Below are 9,904 nucleotides of genomic sequence, written 5' to 3'. Positions count from 1 at the left end.
CAGATCAGGCTGTGGACCAGTGTAGGCTGCTGGGTCTGTACCTACAGCTATCCTCAGAACTGCTAGGTTACAAATCTGCTTTATGGTATGTTCAAGCACTGAACTTAGATCATATCAGTTCATCCGGCATTCAAGATGTGTTCTGCTTTCTTTTTCTTCATTTCTTTTTTTTTTAAGGCAGACAAAAAATCCAAAGCTATTTGCAGCAGTTATGAGTTCTGCATTGGCTCAAAGGAGTGCAGCTGTTGTCCTCATATCAATAACTGATATTAATCATTGAATTAATAGCTGTAAGCCAAAGCAAGAGCCTCCTCAATACAGTGAGCTGGATAGATCTGCAGCATAAGCTCAATGCACAACTTAACCCACATTTATCAGAGCACTACAAAGCTGCCAAGGCTGTTAGGGTTAAGGTGGGTTGAATCGAAAGGAAGTCATGTGGAGAAGAAACTCTCTCTCACGCTTCATCATGTGCAGACATCTGTCTTTTCTACTCCACCATTTTTTTGGTATCCTAATTTTGTGGGTAGAGAAGATGAGAAAGAAATTTGATTCAGTTCACATTTAAAGGCAGACTTAGAAAATTCACACTTTTCAAAACAATATTCAAACTGAAACACAGCCATCCTTCAAAACTCAGTTTTCAGAATTTTGCAGTGCTGCTCTATGGCCAAGCAGTGCATACAAAAATACATAATATTAGGCCAAAATATGCATATAAATGCATATATTCATGAAAGTTACATGTGCGTTAGGGGAAATTGTTTGCAAAAAATGTATTTGTCAGAACAGTGTACAAAAATGTGTTGGTTGGAAGAAATTCATATTAATATGCTGATGAATTTTCAGGTTATGTTTTGTTTTTGCAAAAAATTGCAAAGTGCTGCATAAATGTGGAGAACTGAATTTAAGATTGGAAAAAATGAGAAACAGAGAATAAAAAACTGACAGATTTGCCCAGCTGACAGTGTAGATTGGTGTACCTTCTCCATGAATTGACCCTAAGCACAGATTATATGAACGAATAGCACTTCCTCTTGCACAAGAGGAGCAGAGACTTTTCTCCAGCTGTAGCCCCCCACCCACCCCCAGGCTACATCCCTCATCATTCCTGAGGGTCGCTGACCATCAGTCAGGAGTGGCTTGGGTGAGATGAGGAATAAAGTCTGCAGCATGGAGGAAGAATGAAGACCCTGTTCAAAGAGGAAACTTCACTTGTGCTGATTAGGATATAATCCTGTATACTGAATTATGGAAATAAAATAAATCTGAGATTGGCCAGTGTACAAGTTGGGGGTGGATAGTAGAAACTATATTTCACTGAGAGTATTGTCTCTATTTCCATTTCTTGTTTGGTATCAGACCACTTCTCAACATTATCCTGTGGCCAATGGCTATGAGCTGTTTGAGGTTTCTGAGGAGAAGGATGAAGAGGTTGCTGCTTTCTGCCATATGCTGGATGTGTAAGTACAGGCAACTCCCCCTTTGTGTGGGGGTTGCTTTGTGGGTCTTTGTGTGCGTTGGCATAAGCCCACCCCGCTCCATTCTGCCCCCTTCCATGGTGCATGTGTATTGAATGGGCACAAAATCATCACCACCTGTACCAGTCTAGGACTCATCAAAGCACCCTACTAAGGGGATCCTTTGGCTGCAGTCCTCCTTGGAACCTAAGTATCTACAAGGGAGCCCTGCATCAAAATAGCAGAGTGCTGCTATTCAGAATTCCTCCCAGTCCATTCCAGCACTGCCCCACAGTTGGTCAATGTTCTGTGCCAATTGAGCATGCTCAGTCTTCATTGGGTTGCCTTTGCTTCCCATCCCCTCCAAGGGGGCTCCATAAGGACCAGAACTTACAGAACTGTGGTTGTGCTCAGTATCTGTAAGTGGGACCTATGATAAAATGTTCCGTTGTCGAGTGCTCCTGTTACAGCCGGCCAGCCATACTCTACTGCATTCCATTCCCTCTTCCACCTAGTTTTCCATTATCCCCACCAAACAGTCAGGATTCCTTGGCCACTGAAAATACTCTGTCCTCAATGGGTTGTTTTTTGAGGATCTTTCCCCGTGGGGCTCCCCTACCCCCCAGTTTTCCAAACCTTGACATTTCTCTTGGAGCCTGCCAGTACTTCCCTCTTTTGCATGGATAGCATCTCCTTGGCTACCTCACCTCTGAACATCGGAAATAGAAGGAATTAAGATAAGCAATGGCCTAACTGCCTCAAGCAATTAATTACTGCTGTTGATTAATCCTCAGCAACTGGGGAAAAAATCCTCTTTGTCCCTAGAGTTTTTGTTGCACTTTGTTTAAGCAATGGCTCCAGTGGAAAGAGTCTAAGCCTGCAGTTGATTGGATGAGGATGAACCTATTTGGGATTATAATTCCTGGCATGGCTTGTGATAATGCAGCAGCAACAGAAGGCAGAGGAGGCATTCCTCCCATGCTTTGGAAGTAAAGGCAGTGGGGAATGTCACAAGGCCAACGACATGGATTGCACACATAGCTCAAACCAGCACAGAGTTTCAGTCTGTTGGTCTGGCTAAGTGTTACCCTCTTGTTACAGAAAAGAGAAGTCAATTTTTCTGACATATGGCCAGCGTGATCCTTTCTCTCTCTCCATTTTCTTTTTCCAAGTAGCACATCTCAAAAAGATGCAGTGTTCTTCAGATGTACATACATATTTTCCTTTCCCATTCATCCTTTTGTAGTCTACTTCAGCATGTCTAGAGTTAGAGGAAGTCTAGGTTAGCGACAATCAACGCATCAACTATCTGGGCCTCTGCACTACTTGAGATCATTAGCGGTCAGTGTGGTGGGGCAGCACTGGGAAGCTGCCCTTCCAACAAGGGCATTGCTACAACTTACCTGGATGGGGCAGGGTGGCAGATAGGTAAGGGCTGTGTGGGTGCTCCTGCCAGTACATCTGTGCAGCACCAACCTCACTACCACCCTGCCCATCCAGGGCACAGGTGTAGCAATGCCAGTGTCAGGGAGGCAGCTTCCTAGTTAAGCCCTATACAGCTACTGCTTGGGATATGTTATGCTGGAGGGCAAACAAACCTGAGTTTCATTCATTGTTGAAGCACAAATTAATCTCTAGGCCATATGCTCTTTCATACTCACTCCATTTGATTGACCCCACAAGGTAGTTATGAAATTCAAGATCCTTTAAGGCAGGAATCTTAGATTTGGTGTTAGCTTAGCCAAATATTTCAGAAGATCAAATCAGTTATCTGAGTAAATGGGAAATTGAGAATCTCAGTAGCATAATACATTGGTATAAATTTTAACAGGGGTCAAAGATGAGATCATATGCAAAGACCTTTGACAGCGTCCCCTTATTTAAAAAAGAATAAGGGAAAAGAGGAGATCCTATCAGATGCCACAAGGAGTGGGCATTCGGTGGTAATGGAAACTAATTGTACCCATCTCATTTTGCCCACAGACTTAGATCTGGCTACAGTACCAAGGACTATTCTCTTACTGGTTTTGTCTGGAGTGCTGTCAACCTCAGTCGTGAACACCTTGGCCATGGAGTCAGCTTGAAAGTGACTGTGGTTTACGATAGCCTGCAGGAGCCTCTCACTTTTACTTGTGACTGTAAGTTTTGCTGGTTTGAACTGGGGTGCACTTTCCGCTTGTATCAACAGAACAAATGTTCCCAAGCTGTGGTCTGTGGACCACTGGTGGTCCATAAGCTCCATTCATATAGTCCACAGAAAGATGCTGAAACAGGCCAGAATATATGTATTTGGTCTTACTCTTAATTTTTTTTGGGGGGGGGATGACAGAGACGGGGGCCAAATAGACCAGGGTTATATTATCAAAGAGGCTAACAAGGGCTTGTCATCTTTTATTTTTAAGTAATCCAAGGAGAACCCCAGCAATTTTCAAGTGGTTCCTGAGGGCAGGAATTTTTGAGAACTGTTTCAGTATTAGGTATATTATATTCTTCTTTTCACAGCAATGAAGTGAGCTGCACTAGAAGTTAATACCACAGAAGTCTCTTCTAGACCTAGGTTGGGAGCGTCTGGATGGTTTTCTGGTGACATTTTGTATTGCTGTGAAGGGAACAGAAATATAATCAGGTTCTGGGAGAATTGTGGAGTCTGTGATGCCAGAGGGGAGTCTACTGGACTTAGGAGGGAAAGGCCCAGGATGGCAAATTCCAGGGAATGTTGTCTTGAGACTCATCATGCTGTGATTGTTCTCTCCCTCCCCCCCCCCCCCCCCGGGCAGGCTCCTCCACCGTGGACTTGCTCATCTATCAGACCTTGTGCTACACTCATGATGACTTGTGTGATATCGATGTGGATGACTTCGTTCTCAAATTGTGTGGCCTTGAGGAATTCCTGCAAAAGTGAGTCAATGGGCAATACTTGTCCAAAAAAGTTTAGGCTGACATCCTATACTCACTTACTTTGTAGTAAGCCCCATTAAACTCAATTAACATCCAAGTAGACACATAGAGGCTTGTGCTGTTAAAGACTTCCTTCTGGTTTTTTCTTTTTCTTTGCCTCTGCTGATCTTTCTAAATCTTGTGCTCTCATGGTGTGCTGCAGAAATAGTTTAGAGACCCTGATGTCTTGTGGGGCCTGGGATGCTACCTATGGAGTGCTGCCCTAACAATCACAATTCTTTACCTTTTGGGACCACACCGGTTTGCAAGCTTTGCACATATCTTGAATGGTAGTGGTTGCTACTGCTGTGTGGCAGTGCTTACCTGACTCCATCACTGGTGTCACTGCCAGATACCAGGTGGAGGAGGGATGAGGTGGCAGTGAGGTCAGCCTGGTGCAAATGTACTGGCTGAGCCAATCCAGTGCTACTGCTGGTGCATTTGCACCTCACAAACCTCATCCCTCTTCCTTCTAGTAAGTTGCAACAATGCTAGTGATTGGAGATCAGGTAAGTGCTGTTGCCCCATTGACCACTATTGTTCTTTAACCCTCTTATAAAGTGTGATTTATAGATCTTCCCTCTGATCATCAAAGATTCCCCCACCCCATCTCACAGAATGTTGTGTTAGGCCGTTCCATAGACTTTTCCCACCACTGAAGACTGAAGGACCACTTTGGGATAGAAATCTTTTTAACCCAGATTTCTATTTCCCTGCTTATTTATTTAGTCACTGCCATGTTTGTCAGGATGGCATCAGTCACAATTTCACAGCCTCCATTTGGGATATTTCTGTGACTTCACCCATTTGCTGCGTACACAGTTTCCACTAGTTTAATCATTGCTTGGCATATAACATCCGCTTCTTCCCAAAGCAGGGTGATGTGAAGCCTGGATTATTTTAGCACCTGTTAGGAACATAGTTAGGGCTATGTGATGTATTTTACTTCCTTATTTTTTAAATCATTGAGCGATTCCTGCCAAGACACCCCAGCGGAAGCCTTGGGCTGTGGAAAGATATTGCTAAACCTCAATGACTGTGTTGAAATTCATGTTCCATGGAAGAGTCACTTCATGAATTAGGAAGGTGCCAAGTATCCCTCTTTAGATGACTGTCATGCTTAGTAAGTTGATAGATGAGTCAAATAAGTTGCATTTCTTTAAGGTATTTGTCTTCAGCTTGTGCTGTGAAGCTGTGTATAGTGATGGACTGACTTAGTGCTTTTTAGACTGATTGGGCTCCTGTAGTTCTCTTCCAGTTCTAGCTGCCAAATGGAGGATGTGCATTGCTTTCTCCCTGAACCCCAGCACAACAGAAATCTTACGGAATGGTCATAAATGAAGCAGACTCACAGATAGAAGGTGCTGGAGACTGATGCATTCCTTGATGTCATCATCAAGCAGACATAGCTGGAAACTGGGCATTTAAAAGGCAAAGATGGTTTACTGCTATATTTCTGTCTCCAACTGCTTCCGCAAGACGGTGGACAATTGGTGCACTTTGTGATGCGGAACTGTAGACTGAGAGCTGTTGTATCCCTTCCATACGTAGTTCTGCTTTGAGCAAGCTGGACAGTGGGGCACATATCTCCTTCCCACGTTTGCAGCCTTTGAAAAACAGTCCCATCTTGGGGGCTCTTTTTTGCTTCTCTTTGGTACTGAATGGTGTGGTTAGATGAAAACTCCTCTGGGGGAATAATGAAGATACCATCTGCTTTCAGCAGAAAAATCAATAAACCTTGTGTATGGGTTGGCTGTCCTCCACCTGGGAGTTAGCACTCCAAGCTCTGGGCAGACGGTTTAGACCACCCGACCTGCCCTCCTTGACCATGGTGTGCTGCACTTCCACCAAACAAATTACTCATTTATGTACGGAGGCATTGAGAGTGGCTTTGTCGTTTTGATCTTAAGAGCTTGTGGTCCAGTTACAGCGACTGGGAATGCAAGTTGGCAAGTGCAAACTGATTATTACTGGGACTAGCTTGTTAGTGAACAGACTTAAAAACCACAGAGCCCTCTGCGGACAACCATTCTCTCTCTCTCTCTCTCTCTCTCTCTCTCTCTCTCTGTGTGTGTGTGTGTGTGTGCGTGCGTGAGAGGGGGGGGTGCAAGGGAGAGCTCAAGCACTGAAAGCCAGATCAAGGGAACAAATATCCCAGATTTCATTATTTATGTATGGAACACTCTGAAAGTTTTTGTAAGTCTTGAGGCTATTTCGTGCTCTTGTGGAGCCCTGGCAGTGAGCAAAGTGACCTAATCCACGGTTTAACTTTCTCTGCATTGATGAATGACAGTGAGAGAGAGAGTGTCTAAACGGCTCAGAGATCTAACTATATCACTTTTGGCACCACAAGATCTCTTAGCACTTTCGAGCATGCACTGTCTGCGTAGCAAATCTCTTGTGACTGCAATGGAGTCCAGGGATGGCTGCCTGTCGGAAGAACTCAGCCAACCTCTGCAGGGGGGAGTTGGGAAACAATGTCCCAGGCTGAAGCCCATAGAACCAGTAGGAGCTATTGAAATATTTCTTATTAGTCCTTACAACGCTTTCTTATTTTTAAACGGCCACGTTGCCACCAGCAGAGAAATCTCTTTTCTTTTTATGTAACATGCCTTAACTAAAAGCAGAAACAAGAAATTTGTATCAGATGAGTAGAAGCTACACTGCCAACCTAGAACCCACAGGCGCCGTGAGTTTTTGCCCCTTTTAAGTTGCTTCTTTTCCTTGCAGAGGCATCTGGCACCATATTTATGGAAAGCAAAAGGCCTGTTCATGAATTACAGTCTATATCATAAGTGCAAGCTAGCAAGGCATCTGATGGTTGCACAGGCTGCAGAGGGGTGGCCATCTCCTTGCTGTTCAAATAATGGTTTGGTGATTAATGAGCTGGACTGGGATTGTAGACAACTCTGTTTGAATCCAGCCACTAATTAAAATGGCTATTGGGTCCTGCACATAATGCTTCCTGGCCACCCCTCCCTCCCATAGTGCCCTTACTCATATTTGTGTACTCTCCTGCACATCTGGGTCCCTGATTTGTTCTCACGGGTTGCACCCTGCCTGGAGGCTGTTTTCGTAGTCCCCGGTGGCTGTAGCTTCCCAGCTTATAAACAAATAATAGTGAGACGTAGCCACGGCAGTAGAAGCAACAAATTCTGGCTCCCGATCCCTGTGGAAAAGCCTTCTGTTAGGGCTCAAAGACCATGTGCAGAAGGCAAACAAACTCTCTTAAGGTCCTTAAGACAGCTTTCCTCAACATGTGGGAGTTCAGGCAGCTTTTAAGACCTGGAGGGCTGAAATTCCCCTCAGGGCTGTGGTGCAAGGGCCATGCTGCCTGTAGCGCTTGAGAACAGGGCGAGTTTTGTTGGTGTGTAGCAGGCCCTGTTCAGTCCCCTTGCTCTCCTAGAAAGACAGCCTTGTAGAACTATACAGTGGTACCTCGAGTTAAGTACTTTATTCATTCCGGAGGTCCGTACTTAACCTGAAACTGTTCTTAACCTGAAGCACCACTTTAGCTAATGGGGTCTCCTGCTGCTGCCGCGCCACCGGAGCATGATTTCTGTTCTCATCCTGAAGCAAAGTTCTTAACCCGAGGTACTATTTCTGGGTTAGCGGAGTCTGTAACCTGAAGCATATGTAACCTGAAGCGTATGTAACCCGAGGTACCACTGTATTCCATGTGCGCTGCCTCATGGCTTCTGTCAATGAAGAAGGAATGCTGCGCCCTCTGGGATTTAAAACTTACGCTTCGCAACATGGGGGCACAATTTTATTGTATTCGTTTGGGAAGCTTAGCACAATAATCTTGATATGAATAAAACTGGTGGTTTTTACGGGCCTGCAAAATCTCTGCCCGAGCTCAAAAATGCAGGCATTCCCTGTGCAAATTGGCACGCAGGCTGTGCGGCCCCCCTTTTCCGCACGTAGATTGAAATGAAATGAGCTGACCCTTCTCTCCGCCTGTGTTGTACGCCTGCCTTCTTGGCAGGACACAAAGTGCCGGATGCAGACAGCAGAAATGCTCCTTGCTTGACCTTCCATCCGGATGGAAATCTCTCTAATGAGCTAGTGTGCAAATGCCCTGCTCTGCTGCAGCAGCGCCTTCAAAAGATATTTAGAAACCTCCTCTTTTTTGCAATCAAGCTTCCCGTCTTCCCCAAACAAGCCTCCCCAAACCCTTTCATTGTTTGGGGCAGCAGGATTCTTCGCTTCTTGAAGACAGAGAGGTTTTTTTTTTTTTTTTTGACAGGCCTACCTTCAGTTCTGTTCACGTCACCAGATAGAAACTGGAGGAGGATGAAGTAAGGCTGTCATCTTTGGACAGCTGCCCTTCACCCCCTTTCCCAGCCCTCCTCTAGTGAGGGACACTGGTTGGCCACCAGTGAAATTGTCCAGAAAAGCCCTGCAGCGACACTACCTCACAACAGTGCTATTTGAGCAATTAAAAATGGGAGCCATTTGGCGCTTTCTGGAAGAGTGCAGCTACCGTCCTCCTCTAGCAATGGTGAGCCTGCCTTTCTTCCACTGTGTTGGAGCCAAAATAAATAGCAAGGGAAGGAAAAGCTCCTGCTATGTGGTGGTTGGGGACTCACGCCAGCATGGAGGGACACCAGGGGGTCACAGGCAAAGTTCCTTCACACCTGGAGTTCATTTATTTAATTTATTTCATCAAATTTATGCACTGCTTGATTGTAAAACGAAAACCTCAACAACATTCCTCTTCAACCAGGCCTTTGGCTGATTAATATTCTACGGCCTTTTAAACGTGTTTGGGGGGAGGGTATTTTTGTTTTTAAAAAACTATTTATTTTGTGCTTCTATCCTGCATTTTTATCTTGCAAGCTGCCCGGAGATCTTCAGATGAAGGGTGGTATAAACAAAACAAAATTAAAAATATATAAAGCAATGAAATCAAGAACAATTGATAACTGTACTTTGAAACATGCAAAAGCTGGTCGTGAGATCCTGTTTGACAGTGCTAGGCAAGCTGTTAGCAACTAAAAGGCAAGCTATAAAGCAGAAAGGGACATAGCACAGGCTTTCCACATTCTGTCCATCTTGGTGCAAATGGCCAAATTATTTTATTCTTGCATGCGACAATCTCTGAAATAGACAAAGTGCTGTTACCAGTGCACAGTTGAAATGGTTTTAGCAACCAGTCCAATTGTTACATTGGGAATATATGGCAAAAAGAGGAAGGCTTTGTTTCCTGCAGTAATGTTATAAACTGGCAGCCCCTCCTTCCAGACAGCTTCCCCTAGGACAACTTTGCTGCAGTTTCAGCTTGATGCACTGCAACAATTTTGTTGCTTCTTTTGCTGACTTGGCAGTTAGCTAGCAAATTGCTTTTATTCTCAAACCACATGCGCTTGGGGCATGTACCATTTTTTGGATTTGCTGAAGGCAGTCTAAGAAATAAAAGCGAAAGAACTCTGGTTATCTTTTGTATTTTTAAATGTTCTTATTTGGAATTCCATCATGATTTCATGAAGTTCAGAAAAATAGTA

At 44.5% G+C, this 9,904-nt stretch overlaps 1 protein-coding gene and 1 long non-coding RNA gene across 4 annotated transcripts in view; both read left to right on the top strand.

Annotated features, from left to right (window-relative positions):
* LOC310764401 overlaps window positions 1-9,904 on the top strand; it is a 468,487-nt gene that overhangs the window by 182,886 nt on the left and 275,697 nt on the right. The window lies entirely within an intron of this gene.
* PIK3C2B (phosphatidylinositol-4-phosphate 3-kinase catalytic subunit type 2 beta) overlaps window positions 1-9,904 on the top strand; it is an 86,416-nt gene that overhangs the window by 28,584 nt on the left and 47,928 nt on the right. For all 3 annotated transcript variants that reach the window (XM_083618106.1, XM_083618107.1, XM_083618108.1), the window contains 3 exons: window positions 1,363-1,463; window positions 3,444-3,598; window positions 4,238-4,358. In XM_083618106.1, the coding sequence (XP_083474232.1) occupies window positions 1,363-1,463; window positions 3,444-3,598; window positions 4,238-4,358 (377 nt within the window). The remainder of the gene's footprint in view (window positions 1-1,362; window positions 1,464-3,443; window positions 3,599-4,237; window positions 4,359-9,904) is intronic.

This window comes from Podarcis filfolensis (assembly GCF_964270895.1).
Source record: "Podarcis filfolensis genome assembly, chromosome: 6".
In the NCBI taxonomy this organism is placed as follows: Eukaryota; Metazoa; Chordata; class Lepidosauria; order Squamata; family Lacertidae; genus Podarcis; species Podarcis filfolensis.
This window is presented reverse-complemented; position numbering and strand designations above follow the sequence as displayed.